General features: G+C 45.3%; 1 protein-coding gene across 2 annotated transcripts in view; it reads left to right on the top strand.

Moving 5' to 3' along the window:
* Window positions 1-4,464: 4,464 nt before the first annotated feature.
* Window positions 4,465-21,344, top strand: part of Nme9 (NME/NM23 family member 9) — a 33,082-nt gene continuing 16,202 nt past the window's right edge. For both annotated transcript variants that reach the window (XM_045136457.1, XM_045136458.1), the window contains exons 1-4: window positions 4,465-4,551; window positions 4,872-4,908; window positions 9,979-10,036; window positions 20,204-20,307. In XM_045136457.1, coding sequence (XP_044992392.1) covers window positions 4,876-4,908; window positions 9,979-10,036; window positions 20,204-20,307 — 195 coding nt within the window. In that variant the 5' untranslated portion in view covers window positions 4,465-4,551; window positions 4,872-4,875. The remainder of the gene's footprint in view (window positions 4,552-4,871; window positions 4,909-9,978; window positions 10,037-20,203; window positions 20,308-21,344) is intronic.

The raw sequence follows: 21,344 nt of genomic DNA, 5'->3' as shown, positions 1-21,344 counted from the left end.
GAGGTAGGGTCTCACTCTGGCCCAGACTAACCTGGAATTCACTATGGAGTCTCAGGGTGGCCTTGAACTCACAGCTATCCTCCTACCTCTGCCTCCCAAGTGCTGGGATTAAAGGCGTGCGCCACCACGCCCGGCTTTGCGAGCCTTTTTAAGTTAACTGCTGAGCCCTCTCCTGAGCCCTAATGTAACTCAACGGCAGAGGACTTGTCTGGCGCGTGCAGCCCCTGGGCTCCATCCCAGCACTGGGGGTGGGAGATAAAATAAAAACAAGAAAAACTGGAAAAATACACCATATTTGCAGTTTGGATGATGCAATATTAATCAAACATTAATTCCCCACAAATTAATCTTTAGAATCAACACAATCCTCACCAAATTGAGCAGGATTTTTCAAGAATATTAACAGGTTGATTCTGATATTGATATTGATATAAAAATCAAAGAAATCAGAATAAACAAATTCTGGGACAAAAAGCAAAATAGATTATAAAAATACCATAATGATGCTCATTATTTTATACACTGTTAAAAAATAGAGCCAAGCGTGGTGGCGCAAGCCTTTAATCCCAGCACTCGGGAGGCAGAGATAGGAGGATTGCCTGTGAGTTCAAGGCCACCCTGAGATTACATAGTGAATTCCATGTCAGCCTGCACTAGAGTGAGACCCTACCTCCAAAAAACAAATAAATTAAAGATAAATAAATAAATAAAAATAAAAGTTGGACGGCAGAGTTTATGTTATTTGAAAGTAAACTTGATTATCATACAATTAAGTAAACTAAAGAATTCTAAAAGAAACACACTTGTATGGCCAAATGATTTCTTTCTTTCTTTCTTTTTTTTCAGTAGGATTTCACTCTAGCTCAGGCTGAGCTGGAATTTGCTTTGTAGTCTCAGGCTGGCCTCGAACTTCTGGTGATCCTCCTACCTTGGCCTCCTGAGTGCTGGGATTAAAGGCGTGTGCCTCCACACCAGGCTCCAATTGATTTCTGACAAAGATGAAAATGAGCAATGTAGTAAAAGCAACTGTCTTCAACAACTGGCGCTTGCACAGCCACAGGTACCTCTGGAGAAAAGAGATGAGCCTTGACCATCACCTCACATCCCACACAAAAAGTTCATTTGAGGGCTGGAGAGATGGCTTAGCGGTTAAGCGCTTGCCTGTGAAGCCTAAGGACCCTGGTTCGAGGCTCGGTTCCCCAGGTCCCACGTTAGCCAGATGCACAAGGGGGCGCACGCGTCTGGAGTTCGTTTGCAGAGGCTGGAAGCCCTGGCGCGCCCATTCTCTCTCTCTCTCTCTGCCTCTTTGTCTCTCTGTCGCTCTCAAATAAATAAATAAAAAATGAACAAAAAATATTTAAAAAAAAAAGTTCATTTGAAACAAACTGTGGAACATGGACACCATGGAATGTGGAGTCATAGTCATACAAGGGGAATTAAACTACTGATAATGCAACAACTTGGATGAATATCTAGGGGGTATTTCAAATTCCAAGGGAATTACACAGAGGGAACAAGCTCATCCCAAAAGATTACATGCTGTATGATATCATTTGTATAATTTTTATATAACTTTTTCTAATGACTAATAAAGAGGAAAACAGCAGCCATCATAAGTTAAGGAAGAGGCCAGAGGAGAAACACAGGAGGGAGACGGGTGTGGCTATAAAGGGCAACACAGGGTTCACACACAACCAGCAAACAAAATCGGGGATAACTAAGATGAGTAAATTGCATTACTGTACTTTCAGTTTGCAAAATGTTACCATTGAGAGAAACTGGGCAGAACATAGAGAGAATTTCTCTGTGCTATTTGCTACAACTGTATGAATCTACAATTATCTCAGCAAAATTTTCAACTGAAAAATGAATTTAAGCTGGGCAGGGTGATTTACATTTGCCATCGCAGCTACTTGATAGGCTGAGGTAAAAGGATCACCAGGGCTCACAAATTTGACCAGGCTGAGCAGCAGAGGATGGCTCTGTTTCACAGACAGGAAGGAAGGGAGGGAGGGAAGAAGGGAGGAAGAAAAGGAGGCAGGGAGGGAGGGAAAGAAGGAAGGAAGGAAGGGAAAGAGAGGGAGGGAGGAAGGAATGAGGGAAAGAAAAGAGAGGGAAGAATAAAGGAAGGAACTTGGTAGGGATCAAAGAAATTCAAGATGGACCATAGCACTGAGTGTAGCGGTAACTTTCTAATTCCTTTCATTATGTTTTTTTGTTTGTTTTTGTTTTTCGAGGTAGGGTCTCACTCTAGACCAGGCTGACCTGGAATTCACTATGTGGTCTCAGGATGGCCTCGAACTCACGGCAATCCACCTACCTCTGCCTCCCACGTGCTGGGACTAAAGTCGTGCACTACCACGCCCAACTTCATTATGTTTTTAAGACTCCTAACATTATAACTCCTAGAAGACAATAAGATTAATTGCTTGTTTCTTAGGACACAAATGCAATAAACATAACATAAAATTTTGATCCATTATACTTCTTTAAGTTAAGCATGGCATTTAGAGACAGTCGGAAGGCTTGTGTGTTCAAGTCCAACCTGAGCTACATGGTGATAATCCACCTCAAAAAAAAAAAAAAAGGAAACAAGAAATGTGAACGTGATCAAAATACAGTATATACATAAATGACATTGTCAAATGTACTTTTAAAAATTACAAAGTTTTCTTTAATTTTTATTTATTTGCAAGCAGAGAGAGAGAGAGAGAGAGCGGGAGAGGGAGAGCGAGAGCAAGAGCAAGAGAGAGAATAGGTGAACCAGGGCCTCCAGCCACATTCCAGATGCATGTCACCTTGTGCATCTGGCTTTATGTGGGTACTGGGGAATCAAACATGGGTCCTTAGGCTTTTCAGGCTAACTGCTGAGCCATCTCTTCATTCCAAAAAGTGTTTTTTTTTTTAAGCAATACTTATTACTTCCAACCTGACTGAAGAAAACGCATCAGGTGGTTTCACCAGGGTGCAAGAGACTGTGCGGGGTAGGACAGCCACTGTAGTCCTTAATTGTGGAGCTGCAGCCCAGCAATATTTATTATTTATTTATTTGAGAGAGAGAAAAAGAGGCAGAAAGAGAGACAGAAAGAGGAGGGAAGAGTGAAAGGGCGCTCTGAGGCCTCCAGCCACTACAAAAGAACTCCAGATGCATGTGCCCCCTTGTGCATCTGGCTTACATGGGTCCTGGAGAATCGAACGGGGATCCTTTGGCTTTGCAGACAAACGCCTCAACCGCTAAGCCATCTCTGTCCAGCCCCCAGCAATATTTTATACCATGAGAGGGACATAATACCTCAGCCCCAGCAACACTTGTGTTAATGTCCAGAAGCTCTGAAGCACAGTATCTTCTCCATAACATTCCGAATGGCAGAAATTATATTCCCCATTGAAGACTGGAAACTGAGTCTGAGGAAGGACATGGCTCACGCAGGCAGACAGCAGGTGGTCAAGCAGCTTCCAGCCCAACTGCCTGTCTGATTGGAAAGCTCTCAGTTCTGCCTCCTGCCGCCTTCCTCAGAGCAAGCCACGGGAAGGGCATGTTACTTATGGACCAGAACACATTACTGAGAGAGAGGAGTCAGGTCAGACAGAGATGTGCTTGTATCTCCTTATCAACTAAGACGATAAGCTGGAAGTAGAGAAAGACACAGTTCCCTTTAGATTTATGATTTGCTCTTCAATTGAGTAGTTTCGTTCTGGTTCCTCATGAGCCAGTCAGCTCTGAAGCATTTGGAAGGTACCCTTGATGGCTAGCTTGGGTCTCAGAAGGGATTCCTTTGAGCAAACCACCACCTTGTGGCAAAGACATGTCTTGCAGGAGGAAAAATTTCAGTAACCCATAAACTTAGAAAATCTTGCATTACAGCAAAACGAATTAAATAAAGAGCACATTCTTCGGTAAACGTCTAACCAGAAACATGACGTCTTTGCGAAAGAGAACTGGCTTTTGATGAGGCAATAAAATCACAGATCTGTATCATCAAACATAAAAAGACAATGCATGGGTACCTGTGCCACTTTGCGCACCCGGCATTACATGGGTCCTTGGGGAATTGAAGCCCAGCCGGCAAGCTTTGCAAGCAAGCGCCTTAACCCGCTGAGCCGAGCCCTGTCCTTCTCCCCTCGCCCAGCTCCAGAGGTGAGCCGGAGGCGGGTCCGCGTCCCTCCCGCCGGCGCCTGGCTCGAGACGCGGTCTCCACGCACCCGGGAGCTGCTGCTCTTCGCGCCCCGCGACTGTGTAAGGGAAGAAAGGCTTCGCGGCGGCCCCGGCAAGGACGGCGGGACTCGGGAATTGCACCCACGATGCGAAACACCGAGAGACCCTGCCCCGCCTCACCGCCTACAGCGACCTTCGCCCCGGCCAAGGAGCGCGTCCCCGCAGCCCGTCCTACGCGTGGGGGCGGGGCGCCGAGTGGGCGGGGCTTGCTGGCCGCGGGCTCCCCTCCCCCTCGGCTGGGAGCCGTTGCTAGGACGACCGTAGCCGGGTCACAGCTTGGTCCACCGGAGACTCCCTGAGCGCGCAGGAGAATCTGCATCTGTCGGAGGTCGCAGGTAGAGGCTGGGATTCCAGGTAGTGCTTGGGAACAGTAGGGACCGCAGGATCGTCTCTCTTTATGGGTGGACAAGGGACACCGCAGATCCCCAGAGGAACGCGGGGCTGGCGGGGGCTGCTGGCTCGGCTCCCACCGCCCGGTCCCCGCCCGGCCGTCTGCGTGCGCGTGCGTGTGGGGGGGGAAGGGGAGCGTTCACTTTGTATCTGTATATGCATTCATGGCCTAGCAGAGAAGCACCTGAAAAAGATGTGGGGGGGCTCCGGGCTTGCTGAGAGGTTGTGGAGAGGCCCGTGGTAACAGTTTGATCTCCTTTTGCAGAGCTATGGGTAGCAAGAAGAAGGAAACTGCCTTGCAGGTATGCCTCAAGGGGCTCTAGCTTCCACACTTGGTTGGGGCTGGGGGCCAGGGAGGGTGGCTTGAAAGGGAGTGGGGTGCAGAATATTCTCCTTTGCCAACATTATGTATGACCTTGATTGTTGTGCACTTCTGTCTTAAAGTAAGAAGAAATTATCTTGAACATCTAGTCATGACGAAGTTTTTATACTTCAATATACGCAAACAAAATTAGGCAATTGTTTTATACTTCTAGAACTTATATAAACATAAGATCCAAACATGCATAAAATAAAACTACAAAACCAAGAGGAACGGTACAATTCCTTGTGACTCATCTTTTTCATTGAATCGAAATTGCAGCTCGGTTCACCTAGATAAAGATAAAGATAAAGACCCTTTTGTACTTGGGCATGAATCTGTGTGCTCTGTGGCACCCAGATTTCCAACCACTGTTTTTTGTAAATATCCACTAATAACAATGCGCCTTAAGTATATTATGTGAAGAGCATTGGTTATATCGAGAGCCTGACTTCTCGCCCTCTCCTCTTCTCTTTCCCCTCCTCTTCCTCTTCTTCTTTCTTTTGCTTCTCCTTCTCCTCTTTCTCCTTCTCCTCCTCCTTCTTTTCCTCCCCTCATCTCTTGGTATTTCTAGACAGGGTCTTGTGCTGACTAGACTGGCTTTGGATTCACTATATAACTGAAGGTAACTTTGAACTCTTCATCCTCCTTCCTCCACCTCTTAAGTGCTGGAATTATACCATTGCACCCACTTTTTTTTTTTGCCTTTAAAAAATATTTTTATTTCTTTATTTGAGGGGGGATGACAGGGGAGAAGAGAGACAGAGAGTATGGGCATGCCAGGACCTCCTGCCACTGAAAATGAATTTCACATACATGCCGCTGGCTTTACGTGTGCACCCACTTTCTTGACCCTGGATAGGAAATAGTAAGTGGCTGAAAAGTGATTTAAAAAGCAAACAACAACAACAAAAACATACTAGCATGGTCCCTGACATTGGGAGAAAATACTTTTTCATCAGGAGATCATTTCAGTGATCTGCCACATGAATGCATTTAAAAACAAATTGTAAAATGTGTCATCATGGATAAGGGGCGGATAAGATGACCCAGCAAGGCACATGCTTAGGCTACAGACACAGAATACGGTTTTGGAGTTTCCTTTTAGTCAGTTTTGTGGCTTTAAATCTATCACACAACACGTCTGGGCTACACATGCCCACATGTGGAGTGAGCACACATGAGCGGTCGTCTAGCCTTGCTATTCGAAGACTCTGGACTTGGGGAATCTTCTACCTGCAGTGGATCCTGAGCACCTGACCCGCCCATGATTGCTGTGTTAGCCTCTCAACTTCTGTGTATGGAGCAGGAAGGCTAATATATAACCTGCACATGGTTCTGGGTTGGCCTGGATGTTCTTGCTGGTGTCTGAAATTCTGGGCCCTTATGCTTAGCATTTCATGTATTTATTTATGCCCCATATCCTCGTTGGGAATAATAACACTTGTTAGCAATATTAGTATTTCTGTCATTCTTCAGAGCTCTCTGTGCCACGCGGTTCTCAAAGGAAGTACTAGTCCCATTTTGCCGAAGGAGGCAGGGAAGTGGCATCTATGTGTTACTTCCTAGAAAGTAAATGCCTTGCAAGCAGCACTCATGGGCTGGAGAGATGGCTCAGAGGTTAAAGGTGCTTGCTTGTTCTTGTAGTTACCTTCTCATTGGTGGGTCAGAGCGTCTGACCAAAAGCAGCTGACAGGAGGAATGTTGTTATTTTGGCTTATAGTCTCAAGGGGAAGCTCCATGCTGGCAGGGGAAAGTATGGCATGAGCAGAGGCTGGACATCACCTCTGCCACAGCAGGTGGAAAACAGCAGTAGGAGAGTGAGCTGAACTCTGGCAAGGGGGAGCTGGTTATAACACCTCTAAGCCCATTCTCAACAACACACCTTCTCCAGTAAGGCTCCACCTCCCAAATTGCCATCAGTTGGGGACCGAGCATTCAAATCCTATGAGTTTATGGGGGACACGTTTGCAAAGTGTGCTGGCCTGGGGTTCAATTCCCCAGTGCTCACACAAAGCCAGACACACAAATTGGTAAATGCCTCTGGAGTTCAATTACAGGGACAGGAGACCCTGGTATGCCCATTCTCTCTTTCTCTCTCTCTCTCATAAATAAATGAGGAGAGAGAGAGAAACAGAGAGAGAGAGAGAGAGAGATGTCTAGGAGCTGCCAGTCCAGGAACCCTGTTCTCTCTCTGGCATGGTTATTTCAGATTCTGACTGTGAGACACAGGACATCAAGAGAGATGCTGGTCAAATGGACCATACATTCTCTGTTCATTCCCTCCAAACATGGAGTTTAAGGAAGTTCAAGTATTTCCCATACTATGATATGCAAGTAGGGGTGAGATTCCTTGGCCCTAGAGTTGGTGTGGCTCACTCCAGGACAGAGCGGGCAGTGGAGTACAGAGTTGCCAGTGACATAAGCCGAGCCTTGAGCAGGGCAATGGGTGGGAGTGTCTTCTAATCTCTCCTATCACTTGCATCGGAATAGCAGCTGTGGGCATAGTATAACATCAGTCCAACTCTCTCATTAAAGGATGGGTACAGCCCCCCCCCCCACATATATGCTTCCTTAAGAAGAGAGATATGTAATAGACGATTTGTAGATGTCAGCTTCTGGCCCTTATTGCAGGTAATGCATCCTAAGTTAAAGGAACAAAGACCTTGTATCCAGAACAAGTTGTCATTTTCATGGTCTCCTGTGTATATCCTCAAAGTGGATCTGACAGAAGCAGCTTCAGGGAGGAGGAGTTTATTTTGGCTCACTGTTCAGAGGGTATGGTCCATGGTCCATCATGCTGGGGAAGGCAGGCCAGTGAGTGGCTCCATCTGTGGTGGTGGGAGCTTACGGCTTACCTTGTTTCAGGGAAAATCAGGAGGGGTGTCAATACCTGTCCTGCAAGGGTTATGTCCACCAGCTCTGCCTCATGTCCCAGTGGGTCCATAAACTTTCCAAGTAGCACCCCAAGCTTGGGACTGAATATTCAAACACATGAGGCTGTGGGAGATCGTTCACAATCCAACAGTAACACCTTCCTTGAAAACGTACTAATTACAAAGGAAAAGAAAATAATTTTCAGGGATGGAGGGATGGCTTAGCGGTTAAGGCACTTGCCTGCAAAGTCAAAGGACCCAGGTTCTAATCCCAGGAACCACATAAGCCAGATGCACATAGACATGTGTGCTTGTATGTTTCTGGAGTTTGTTTGCAGCAGCTAAAGGTCCTGAAACGCCCATTCCCTCTTCTCCCTCTATCTGCCTGTTTCTCTCTTCCTCTCTCAAATAAATAAATAAATAAATAAATAAATAAATAAATAAATAAATAAATAAATAAAAGTTTTTAAAAAGAAAATAATCTTCAATGAAGGACCCTGTCCCAACCACCTTGATCTTGTGATCAAAGTGAACGTTAATCACCATTGGGTCAGTGTATATCACCTGACTGAAAAGTAATAAAAAGGGAATCTCTGCAACTACTCTAGCACTTCAAATTAAACCAAAGACATACCCCCTCGGGCCTAATCAGAGGAAAGAGCAGACACCTCTGACTGAGGGACCATTTTTAAAATGATTGGCATACAGTTTCCAGAATATTCCAGACAGTTGTGGACAAAAAGAAATACTAGAAAGTCATTCCAGACTAATGAAGCCACTGACACTCACCCTCATAAGCCAAACCTCACAGTCCATAGTTCTTACTGCATTCAGGTCTTTCAACTCTGACAAGAATAGCCCATCAAGCTGTACTTACAGCACCACAAGATGTCTCTTAGGCTAAGGTTTCAAATCCTCTTGAAAATCAGCTCCAAAAGGCCAAGCCACACAGCCAGGGCTCTAAGAGCAAATGGCCTCACTTCTGGTACCAACTTCACTGTTGCAGTCAGGTTCACATTGCTGGCAGAAACCACCCGACCAAGAGCAGCTTGTGGGGAAAAATTAAGAGGTTTATTTTGGCGTACAGGCTCAAGGGAAAGCTCCACCACAATGGCAAGGGAAAGCAATGGCTTGAGCAGAGGCTGGACCTCACTTCCTGGCCAACTTAGATGGACAACAGGAACAGGAGAGTGTGCCAAATGCCAGCAAGGGGAAACTAACAATGCTACCCTTAAGCCTGCCTCCAACAATACACTCCCTCCAGAAGGCGTTAATTTCCGAATCTCTATCAGCTGGGAGCTTTGCGTTCAGAACACCTAACTTAATGGAGGATACCTGAATCAAACCACCACAACATGATTTTTAGGTTCATGGGGTCTTTTTCCTGTAAAGGGAATCAGAAAGAAAGGTGAAAGTTGAGGAGGTTGCTCACGGGTTAAAGGAACTTGTTTGCAAAGCCTGGTGGCCTCAGTTCAGTTCCCCAGCACCTACATAAAGCCAGATGTACAAAGTGCTGCATGCATCTGGAGGTTGTTTGCAGTAGCAAGTAGCCCAGCTGTGCCTATTACCCCTCCTTCTGTCTTTCTACTTAATATATATATATATATATGAAACTAAAGGGCTGGAGGAATGGCTTAGTGGTTAAAGCACTTGCCTGCAAAGCCAAGGGACCCAAGTTCAATTCCCCAGCACCCATGTTAGCCAGATACACAAGGTGGTACATGTGTCTGGAGTTCATTTGCAGTGGCTGGAGGCCCTGGTGGGCCCATCATCTCTCTTTCAAATAAATATTTTAAAAAATATTTTATATTTATTTGAGAGAGAGCGAGAGAATGGGCCCACCAGGGCCTCCAGCCACTGCAAACGAACTCCAGATGTGTATGCCCCCTTGTGCATCTGGCTAACATGGGTTCTGGGGAATCGAACTTGGGTCCCTTGGCTTTGCAGGCACATGCCTTAACTGCTAAGCCATCCCTCCAGCCCTCAAATAAAAATTTTAAAAAGAAAGAAAGGAGAAAATATTGAGTAGAAAGAACAGCATAAATTAGATTGTGACTATTTCAGAGAGAAGAGTGCTGGGGGAGGAGCCCTGTCTTTGCTGTCTACGAGTCTACATTTGGTCTCTTTGGCTTTAGGTGAACATCAGCACCCAGGAACTTTGGGAAGAAATGCTCAGTTCCAAAGGACTCACTGGTAATTTAAAATATTTTTTTCAGATTCATTGTTTTCAAAATGACTACCTGAAGTGTTGAACCCTGACAAGAAGGGATACCATGATCACTGTTTTCTTACAACCTAGAGCCTCACAAAGAACCAGGCCATCTCTCCATGTCTGTGTTAAATGGGACTCCCTTGTCTGTGCTTTAACTCTTCTAGACTCAGTTGCCTGAATTTGACCACAGTTTGAATATGTGAAATGGAAAAATTCCCCAAACCACAAGTTTTTCAACTTATTCTGAAGAGTATGCTGAAATCTCATGTCATCCTACCTGGGACAGGAATCATTCTACTTATTTATTTATTTATTTATTAGAGAGAGAGAGAGAAAGAGACAGGGCATACTAGGAGCTTCTGCCACTGTTAATGAACTCCAGACACATGTACCACCTTGGGCATGTGGCTTACATGGGGCCTGGGGAATTGAACCTGGGCCCTTGGGCTTCACAGGCAAATGCTTTGACAACTAAGCCATCTCTTCAGCTAAGGAATCATTCATTATTCTTCTGTCCAATGTGCCCAAGCCCTGTGGGCCTCCTGATTCTTGGTCTTGCAGACCAGCTCACTTATCAGCTTGGTTGTCCCAATACTGAAGCATTAGTATAACGTTTGGTACGACCCACAGACTCAGCCTCCCATTGGGATCTTAGAGCATATCCCTTGAGAATGAGGGGGAACTATTATTGAACTATAGAACTATCATAGTTCTATTAGGTTAGGCATCAGTAACCTCTATTCAGCAAGTAAGTCAGTATCATCAGGCAATAGCCAAGAGTTCTCTTGCTTTAGAGCTCATTGCTCTACTCAGAGTTGTTTGATGTTCAGTCGCAGAAACTAATAACTACTTGGGTCACAAAAGGGAGAATGTGTTGTTAGAAGGAAAATGGTGTTTCATTGGCACTCCCAGGCTGGCAGGAGAGCCAGGCATCACAGGGGGCTGGGCGGCAAGGTCGCACAGCCACTGTCCGAAGGCCTCCTCATCCCCAACCTCCTTGTATTAACTACCCATTGCTACAAAACTGTTTACCCACACAGTAGTGCCTTAAAATGGCAAATACCCTGTAGTTTCTGTGGGTCAGGGCTCTCTGGTGCCTAGCTGGGGTCCTGTGGCTCAGGGGCTTCAGTGGGGTGCAGATACGAAGCCACGGAGGGATTTTCACTTTGGGGTGGATTTGCTTCCCAGCACCTTTGTATAGATGTTGGCTGCCTGAGCTCAGTCAGGTGGCTGTGGCCAGGATTCAAGTCCTCGACCAGTGTTGGTCAGAGACAGTCTCTTGCCATCAGATTCTCCACATGGCTCCTCACAGCATGACATTCTACAGAGCTCTGGAAGAGAGAAAGGATGAAACCAGCCTTTTGTTATCTCAGAGGTGACATCCATGCTTTAGTCTGCTCATTAGAAGTCCATGCCACTCTCCAGAACTGGGGCTTCCGTAATGATGTGAGTGCCAGGAGGCTGCGTTCTGGTAGCCATCTTACAAGCTACCCCCTCCCCCTCCACTCCTTCCTCCTCTTTCTCTGCATATCTCTGCACTCTAACCTGCTGTTCAGTTCTCTGTAGAAATATGGCTGCCTGAATGCCTCATGAGTTTCCCCGCTTCTTCACTTTGTCCACATTGTTCTTGCTCCCTGGAATGCCACACAGCCTTTCTCTTTGCCGGCACCCCAGCATACTTCAGCCACCCCAAGACCTAACACAATGGGACGGCTTTTCATCTGGCACCTGTAGCAAACTTTCCCAAGCCTGGGGCCAAGTTTACAGTGAGTAAACGCTAGTCACATCAATGCAGTTTGTGTGGGTGCGAGTTGGCACACACTCCTATTTAAGGGATTATAAAATCTTTTTGATGGTGCCCAGGCTTCCCTGTTGTGCCCATGTGTCTGATCCAGGCAACTAGAATACAGCTCTAGGCTGGGAAAAAAAAGTGGTTCTTTCTTTAGCAGCAATGATGGAACCATTGTCCTGTGATTTCAGAATGTGCCATGTGCCAGCTACCCTGCTAAGCACATGCATGATCATGGCTAATATCTCCTGAAAACTGACTTGCCAAATCTGCTTTAAGAGAAACACACACACACACACACACATACACACACACGGAGAGAGAGAGAGAGTGGGGCGGGGGGAGAGGCTTCCAAACTCAACCACCATCCTGGAAGTGTCAACTTCTGCTGACTTGTTTTCATTTGCCTTCCAATTCGCACAACTTCTTAGTGTCTTCTGTTATGGGTTCCGACTTTCAGAGTCAACCTCTTTTTTTTTTTTTTGTAATTTTTACTTATGTATTTGACATAGAAAGAAAGAGGGGATACAGGTGCCCTAGGACCTCTTGCCACTGCAAATGAACTCCAGACACACCCACCTCTTTGTGTGTCTGGCTTTACATGGGCACTGGGGAACTGAACTGGGGTCTTCAGGCTTTACAAGCAAGTGCCTTTAACTGCTGAGCCATCACCTCAGCCCCAAGGTCAACCTCTTTATGCCCTTTCTCTTCAGGGCCCCTCTCCCCCACGACCATGGGAAGTACTCTTTGTTGCGACCACTCCTCCCCAGAGTCCAGAGGAGAGGGGACGAGAAGCCCATAGCAATGATGGGAGAGTCATCAATTCAAACACTGCAGAGATATTTTAAATTAATTGTCCCTAGTGTTTCCCTTTAGGGCTTGAACTTACTTTCCTCGGAGGAGCTGCACAACATGCTAAGTTTTTTTTATTTTTTATTTTATTTTTTTTTAATTTATTTATTTGAGAGCGACAGACACAGAGAGAAAGACAGATCGAGGGAGAGAGAGAGAATGGGCGCGCCAGGGCTTCCAGCCTCTGCAAACGAACTCCAGACGCGTGCGCCCCCTTGTGCATCTGGCTAAGGTGGGATCTGGGGAACCGAGCCTCGAACCGGGGTCCTTAGGCTTCACAGGCAAGCGCTTAACCACTAAGCCATCTCTCCAGCCCGCAACATGCTAAGTTTTTAAGAGACATTTTCCTGCGTTGACCTAGCGTGTTGTCTTGTCTTCGCCCACACACCTGCAGTGTGTTGACGGTTTGTTCTTTAGGGTCCTTTATGTATAGAATCATGTCATCTGCAAATAATGATAACTTGATTTCTTCCTTTCCAATTTGTATCCCTTTTATTTGTGTCTTTTGCCTTATTGCTATGGCTAAGACTTCCAAAACTATATTAAATAAAAGTGGGGACAGTGGACACCCTTGTCTTGTTCCTGATTTTAGTGGAAAAGCTTCCAGTTTTTCCCCATTTAGTAATATGTTGGCTGTAGGCTTATCATAAATAGCCTTTATTATATTGAGATATGTTCCTTCTATTCCCAGTCTCTGTAGGACTTTTATCATGAAGGGATGTTGGATTTTGTCAAATGCTTTCTCTGCGTCTAATGAGATGATCATGTGATTTTTGTCCTTCAACCCATTTATGTAATGTATTACATTTATAGATTTGCATATGTTGAACCATCCCTGCATCTCTGGGATAAAGCCTACTTGGTCAGGGTGAATGATCTTTTTGATATATTCTTGTATTCTGTTTGCCAATATTTTGTTGAGAATTTTTGCATCTATGTTCATGAGGGAGATTGGTCTGTAATTTTCTTTTTTTGTTCTATCTTTGCCTGGTTTTGGTATCAGGGTGATGCTGGCCTCATAGAAGGAGTTTGGTAGAATTCCTTCTTTTTCTATTTCCTGGAAAAGCTTAAGAAGCAATGGTGTTAGCTCTTCCTTAAAAGTCTGGTAAAATTCAGCAGTGAATCCGTCCGGGCCTGGGCTTTTTTTAGTTGGGAGATTATTGATAACTGTTCGGATCTCCATGTTTGTTATAGGTCTATTTAAGTGATTAATCTCATTTTGATTTAATTTAGGTAGGTCATATAGATCAAGGAAATCATCCATTTCTTTCAGATTTTCATACTTTGTGGAGTATATGCTTTTATAGTATGTCCCTATAATTTTTTGAATTTCTCTGGAATCTGTTGTGATGTTACCTTGTTCATCTCTGATTTTATTAATTTGTGTCTCTTCTCTCTTTCTTTTGGTCAGATTTGCTAAGGGTTTATCAATCTTGTTTATCCTTTCAAAGAACCAACTCTTTGTGTCATTAATTCTTTGGATTGTTCTTTTTATTTCTATTTCATTAATTTCTGCCCTAATCTTTATTATTTCTTCCCGTCTACTGATTTTTGGTTTGCCTTGTTCTTCTTTTTCCAAGGCTTTAAGGCGAAGCATTAGGTCGTTTACTTGCGACCTTTCTAATTTCTTAATATAGGCACTCAAGGCTATAAATTTACCTCTTAGAACTGCCTTCATTGTGTCCCAGAGATTTTGGTATGTTGTGTTCTCATTATCATTTGACTCTATAAATTTTTTGATTTCCTTTTTGATTTCTTCATTGACCCACTCATCATTTAGTAGTGTATTGTTTAGTTTCCATGATTTTGTGTATGCTCTATAGCCTTTCTTGCTACTGATTTGTAGTTTAATTCCATTGTGGTCAGATAGAATGCAAGGAATTATTTCAATTTTCCTGAATTTGTTAAGATTTGCTTTGTGTCCTAATATATGGTCTATTTTAGAGAATGTTCCATGTGCTGCTGAAAAGAATGTATATTCTGCAGCCTTTGGATGAAATGTCCTGTATATATCTGTTAAGTCCATTCCTTCTATGACCTCATTTAGTCCAGATGCCTCTCTGTTTATTCTTTCCCGGGATGACCTGTCAATTGATGAGAGTGGGGTGTTAAAGTCACCCACCACCACTGTGTTTGGTGTTATCTGTGACCTTAGTTCTAATAGTGTTTGACGAATTTGGGAGCCCCCATGTTAGGTGCATATATGTTTAGGATTGTAATGTCCTCCTGTTGGAATGTGCCCTTAATCAATATAAAGTGACCTTCCTTATCTTTCTTGACTAACGTCAGACTAAAGTCTACCCTGTCTGATATTAGGATAGCAACCCCTGCTTGTTTTCTAGGCCCATTTGCTTGAAACACCATCTTCCAACCTTTCACCCTAAGATAATGTCTATCCTTTGTAGAAAGGTGAGTTTCTTGGAGACAACAAATTGTAGGATCCTGCTTTTTAACCCAGTCTGCAAATCTATGTCTTTTTGTTGGGGCATTGAGGCCGTTGATATTAAGAGATATTATTGAAAGGTGTGTGTTTTTGTTTGCCATTTTTGTGTGTGTGTGTGTGTTTCTGGTTCTACCTGCGCTCTCTTCTGTTAACTGGTATTTGAGTATAGCTTGTTTTTTCTAGGTTCCTTATATGTGTGCTTTTCCTTTTCTTCAGCATGGAGGATTCTATCAAGTATTTTCTGTAGAGCTGGTTTTGTCTTAAAATACTCCTTTAACCTGCTTTTGTCATGGAATGTCTTTATTTCTCCATCTATTTGAATGGATAACTTTGCAGGATAAAGTAACCTTGGTTGGTGTTGTTATCTTTCAGAACTTGGAATACATCACTCCAAGCCCTTCTGGCTTTAAAAGTTTGTGCTGAATAATCTGCTGTAATCCTGATGGGCTTGCTTTTGTAGGTAACTTGATTTTTCTCTCTAACTGCTTTCAATATTTTTTCTTTGGTGTGTGTGTTTGGAAGTTTGATTATAATATGGCGAGGAGAGGTTCTTTCTGGGTTTTGTCTGGCTGGGGTTCTAAAGGCTTCCTGTATCTGCATTGGCACCTCTTTCCCAATTTGGGGGAAATTTTCTTCTATGATTTTGTTGAAGATGCCTACTATGCCTCTGGAGTGGAGTTCTTCTCCTTCTACTATGCCCTGAATTCTTATATTGGATCTTTTCATAGTGTCCCGAATATCTTGAAATTCCCACTCATACTTTTCTATAAGTTTGTCTTTCTCTTTGTTGGACTGCATTAGGTCTGCCACCTGGTCTTCTAGCTTAGATATTCTGTCCTCTCCCTCATCCATCCTACTGGTGAGATTTTCTACAGAGTTTTTTATTTCATTAACTGTATTTTTCATTGCTAGTAATTCTGACTGGTTTTTCTTTATTATTTCTATTTCCTTATTTATGTCTTGTATTGCCTTCTTTATTTCATGAAATTGGTGTCCTGCGTCTTCTTTGATTCCTTTGATTTCCTCTTTAAGTTCCTCTTTGACTCCTTTGATTTGTTCTCTGACTTCTTTGAACATATTTACAATCATTCTTTTGAACTCTTTCTCAGGCATTTCCTCTAACTCTCTCTCACTGGAGGACATTTCTGATGCATTAATACTTTTAGGTGGGTTTATATCGTCTTGCTTTTTAGTGTTTCTTGTGTTATAATGTATATATTTTTGCATCTTGGATTAAGTTAATGCTTGGATTTTCTAGCTAGCTGTGTATTCTTAGCTGTATCAATTGATTTGATGTAATATATTTTCAGGGTAGGACCTTAAGGTGTTAGGTGTGGCTCTTAAGACTCTCAGATTATCTACAAAGATGTTCTTAGGGGTTGAGTTTCCCTGCTATAGGAGTATTCAAGCAGGCTGAGTGGAATAAAATACAGGTAGATTCTAAAATTTAACTAAACACTGTACACATTCAATCAAAAACAGCCCCAAGTATGTATGCAAGAGTAGTTATTATAACGACCAGATCCTCTATCAACAAAGAGGTTAAGATTTCTGGTCTGTTGAGGGATCCAAGTCAGCTTGCGACCAAGTGAGACCCTTCCCTGGTGCAATCCCAGTTACCTTGGATGATTTTGGTCTCAGTCAAGTTGCTGCCTGGGCCGTCTGGCTGCTGTTCTGATTTCTGGAGCTGGGCACTGGCTTTTCCTGTGGGGCCAACCGAGCCTGGCAAGTGTGGCCCTGCAGATCAGCACCCCTGCTGCTGGAACTGCTGCTGCTCAAGCTGCCTCTGCTGGGACTGTAGCCACTGCTGCTGAAGGTGTTGCTGCTGGACCCGCTGCTGCTGCTGCCTCTGCTGCTGCTGTAGCTGCCACTGCTGGAGCCACCATTGCTGCTGAAGCTGCTGCTGCTGTGTCCACTGCCACTGCTCCCCCTGAACCTGCTGCTGCCGAGTCTGCCGCTGCTGCCGCTCCCGGGTCTGCTGCTGCTGGGGCCGCTGGCACCGGTGCTGGAGCCACTGATGTTGCTCCCGAACTCCGCTCCTGTTTGGGTCCTGCTGTCAGCCCAAGTTGGCGTGGCTGGATCCCGGGCCGCTGCTGTGTTCGCTGGAGCTGGGCTCAGGCGGTGGGGGAGGGGAAGGAGCCGCAGCTGCTCTGGTTGTCTCGCTGCTCCACGTGTTCTTCTACCTCGCGGTCTACTCCTCCGCTGCTCGCTGCCGCTCTCCCCTCACGTTTCCCGAGTTGCGGAGAGCGCGGTGTGAGGGGAAAATCCTGCACCTGGCTTTTCCTGTGGCTGGAGCCGAGCCTGGCGGCTTTCTGGTGCGCCGCGGGCGCGGCGGTTGGCTGAGCTGCCGGAGCCGCTTTTCCCGCCTGTGCAGGCTCTGGATGCTCTGGATCTCTCCTACTTCTCCGCTGCCACTTCAATTTCTTATACACCTCACTTTTTAGTAAAAGTGTGTATTTTGCTGAGTTTTTTTGGTCTTTTTTCCCCCCTAGGCTGCTTTGGTGTGGTACCTACGCCGCCATCTTAACCGGAAGTCCGACGGTTTGTTCTTTTGTTGTTGTTGTTGTTTGCTTTTTCCAGATAGGGTCTCACTCTGGCTCAGGCTGACCTGGAATTTACTGTGTAGCCTCAGGGTGTCCTTGAACTCACGGCCATCCTCCTACCTCTGTCTCCCAGTGCTGGGATTAAAGGCATGCACCACCATGCCTGGCTTGAAGTTTTGTTCTTAAAGAACTCCAAAGCCTCATCTTTAAATAGGAGGTTCGAAGCCCTCTCTCCTGCCCCTGCTCTCCCTGGGGGTGTCTGGTGCCGCCTGTGTGATCACTTGCCATAGGTTTTCTGGTTGTCATGGGAACACCAGCCTGTCTAGAATGGCATTAGCTTTCCTCACTCCCTCCAGCTATCTCTCCACAGCCTTGCCCAGGTCTTTTTCTTTGCAAGTCTCAAAGGATGAATCCTTCTCACACTCCCTTGGCTTTCATTGCCAGTGTTTCTACTTTATTTATTCATTTGGTTTTCCATGTATGAGGATTAAAGGTGCGGGCCACCCTGCCCAGCTCTGCTTCCTGTTGAAGTGCTGTGGATCTTCCTTTCTTCCCCTCTTCCACTCTTGTCCTGTGCTTCCTTCCTTGTTCCTCCAGGACCCACTTTGGGTCTCACGTTCTCCAAAACTGTGCTACTCAGTGGGACCAACCAACACTCCTGAATTAGCATATCTTGCTCCTTCCCAGGAGCACAGATGTAACGATTTATTTATTTTTAACTTTTTATTAACTTCCATAAATGCAGATAGTATACCATGATCATAATCCCTTTCCCTCACCACCCTTTCCCCTCTCCCCAGTCCCCCCACCATTGAATCCCTTCTTTCCAATTAGCCTCTCCTATTTTTGATGTCATTTTTTAAATTATTTATTTATTTATTTGAAAGTGACAAAGAGGCAGATAGAGAGAAAAAATGGGTGTGCCAGGGCCTCCAGCCACTACAATCAAACTCCAGACGCATGCGCCCCCTTGTGTATCTGGCTAACATATGTCCTGGGGAATCGAGCCTTGAACCGGAGTCCTTAGGCTTCACAGGCAAGCGCTTAACCACTAAGCCATCTCTCCAGTCCTGATGTCATTTTTTTTCCTCCTATTATGAAGGTCTTGTGTAGGTAGTGTCAGCCACTGTGAGGTCATGAATATCAAGGTCACTTTGTCTGAAGGTGGCATTGTAAGCAGTCCTGCCCTTCCTTTGGCTCTTACATTCTTTCTACCACTGAGTGCTGAACACTCCACTGTCACGGTAGAAAATGTGACTCTGGGGAAAGTACTTTCATAGGTTACATGCCATGAAAACCCACAAGCCCAATAACTCATGAGTTAGTTTACACTGTCTTTCCAGGCAGTGCTCCTCAGCTGTGAACAGAAATACCACTGTGAGGATCAGACTAACGCTCTGGCAGAGACCGCTTCTCTAAAACATGGCCACTTATTGGACTGGGCAGGTCTGACTTGTACCCGGGTGCATGTGAGCTTAGCCTGTTCAGCTTCCTCACAAGCCTCTGTAGTTTGTGTCAGTCTGTCTGGGGTGGGAGGACACCGCAAAATCCTGACACCTTCTGCCAACAGGACCCAAACAGAAAAAGGAATCAAAGTTAGCATCTAGCTGTCTATCAGGTTTGCCTCCCAGGAGAAAGATGTTGATTTTACAAAGTAAAGGGAGCACTGTTTTACTCAAGGAGGTGGCTTTTAATTCATTCTGGGGAAAGGCTGAAGCTGTGTTCACTATTAAGTAGATACTCATCAACTGGATGCTGCCTGGTCACCTCAGTGACCATCTCCTTTTAGACTAGTTTGAGTTCAGTTCAATTGAAATATTCATTGAATACATTTTTGTGCTGACCCCGACCACTGCCCCCCAAGGTAAAGAGCCACTTAAAAAAATAATTTTCTGAGCTGGAGAGGGATTTACAGTTAAGGTACTTGCCTGTGAAAGCCTAAGTACCCAGGTTTGATTCCCCAGAACCCATGTCAGCCATATGCACATGGTGGTGCATGCATCTGGAGTTCGTTTGCAGTGGTTAGAGGCCCTGGCACTCCCATTCATTCTCTCTCTCTCTCTGTCTCTGTATCTCTCTCAAGTTAATAAAAATATTTTTTTTAAAAATTCCTGCCATACTTAATTTCCCTGTCTTTCCATCACTCCCTTCCTTCCTTCCCCCTCCCTCTCTCTCTCTCCCTCCCTCTCTCTCTCTCTCTCTCTCTCTCTCTCACTTCTCTCCCCCCCCCACCCCAAAGTCTCAGGTAAGCTGGCCTTAAACCTGTTATGTAAATGAAATTGAACCTGTGCTCCTGACCCCCCCCCCCACCTCCCAAGTGCTGGGGTTGCAGGCAGGTGCCATCCACCCAGCGTCTTCATTCTATTTCGAGCCAGAATTCTGCATCGATTACAAGGGATAGTTATACTTCCTTGCTCATTCCTCGTCCAGTGTCCATTTGAGGGGGTGTGGAGGCGTGGGAACAGACCACCTGGGAGGGTGTAGGCACCTGCTGAAGGTTCCTGCTTCTTGGCTCCCACAGTTGTGGACGTCTATCAAGGCTGGTGTGGCCCCTGCAGACCTGTGGTGAGTCTCTTCCAGAAGATGAGGACTGAGGTCGGCCTGGACTTGCTGCACTTTGCTTTGGTGAGGTTTCCTCTCAGCAACAAGTCACACCGTAAAGGAATTCAAATTTGAAAACAGAACAGGAAATGTGTGCTGCCCTTTGCAGGGCATTGAAAGGCATCACCTGTAGATTCTGGCTGCCACTGTCCTGATGCATTATAGTTCCTCAAGATGCCAAGGTTCCAACCTCACCATGTCCTAAAGTCCCTTGGCCTGAGCTGTGTGACAGGAAGAAGCAGATGTTACTAAGATGCAAAATGCATGTGCTCCTTGCTCTTGACTGAAATGTCATGACGAGAGCACAACCTCTCGTTTTTCATCCTTTGCTTCATAAAAGGCAACTTTTAGCAAACATTTGTTTGGATTAAAAAGTATGGAAATGGGAATAAGTATGTCAGGGACACTGCTGACATATTGCCTGGGCATGAGGTTCCTAGACAGTGATGACAACACCATCTTTCAGGAGACTAGGCTTCAAGCACTCCCTTGCTTGGGAGTCAGTTTTGATGCTCCTGTGGGAAGTGTATAGAGGAGGAGGGGAGGTGACTCAGCAAATAAGAGTGCTTTCTGGGCAAGCATGAGGACCTGAGTTCAATCTCCAGCACTCATCAAAGGCCAGGCATGGCTGTACATGCCTGTAACATCAATGCTGAGCGAGGAGAGACAGGAGGACTGCTAAGGCTTGGTGGTCAGTCAGTCTAACCCAGAAAAGCAGCTCCAGGTTCAGTGAGGGTCTCAGAAAAGTGAGGTGGAAGAGAGATACAGGAGGCCACACTACTTCCTCCTCTGTCCTCCATGTGTGTTCATGAGATGCACGCACCTACATGCACATGCATCTGCATACATGTACACATGTACACAACCCCCATACACTGTACACATACCAAGAAGGAAGGCATAAAGGGAGGGAAGGAGAAAGGGAGAGAGATGGAGAAGGAAGGGAGGGGGAGAGGGAGAGAGGAGGAGAGAGGATCGTAGAACTCTTTGCCTGGGCGATTGTTTTTTCCCCATGAGGTGTGCTTATTCGACAATGAAGGTGATGTCTGTGGATCTGCAGG

This window comes from Jaculus jaculus, chromosome 17 (genome assembly GCF_020740685.1).
Source record: "Jaculus jaculus isolate mJacJac1 chromosome 17, mJacJac1.mat.Y.cur, whole genome shotgun sequence".
Taxonomy (NCBI): domain Eukaryota; kingdom Metazoa; phylum Chordata; class Mammalia; order Rodentia; family Dipodidae; genus Jaculus; species Jaculus jaculus.
This window is presented reverse-complemented; position numbering and strand designations above follow the sequence as displayed.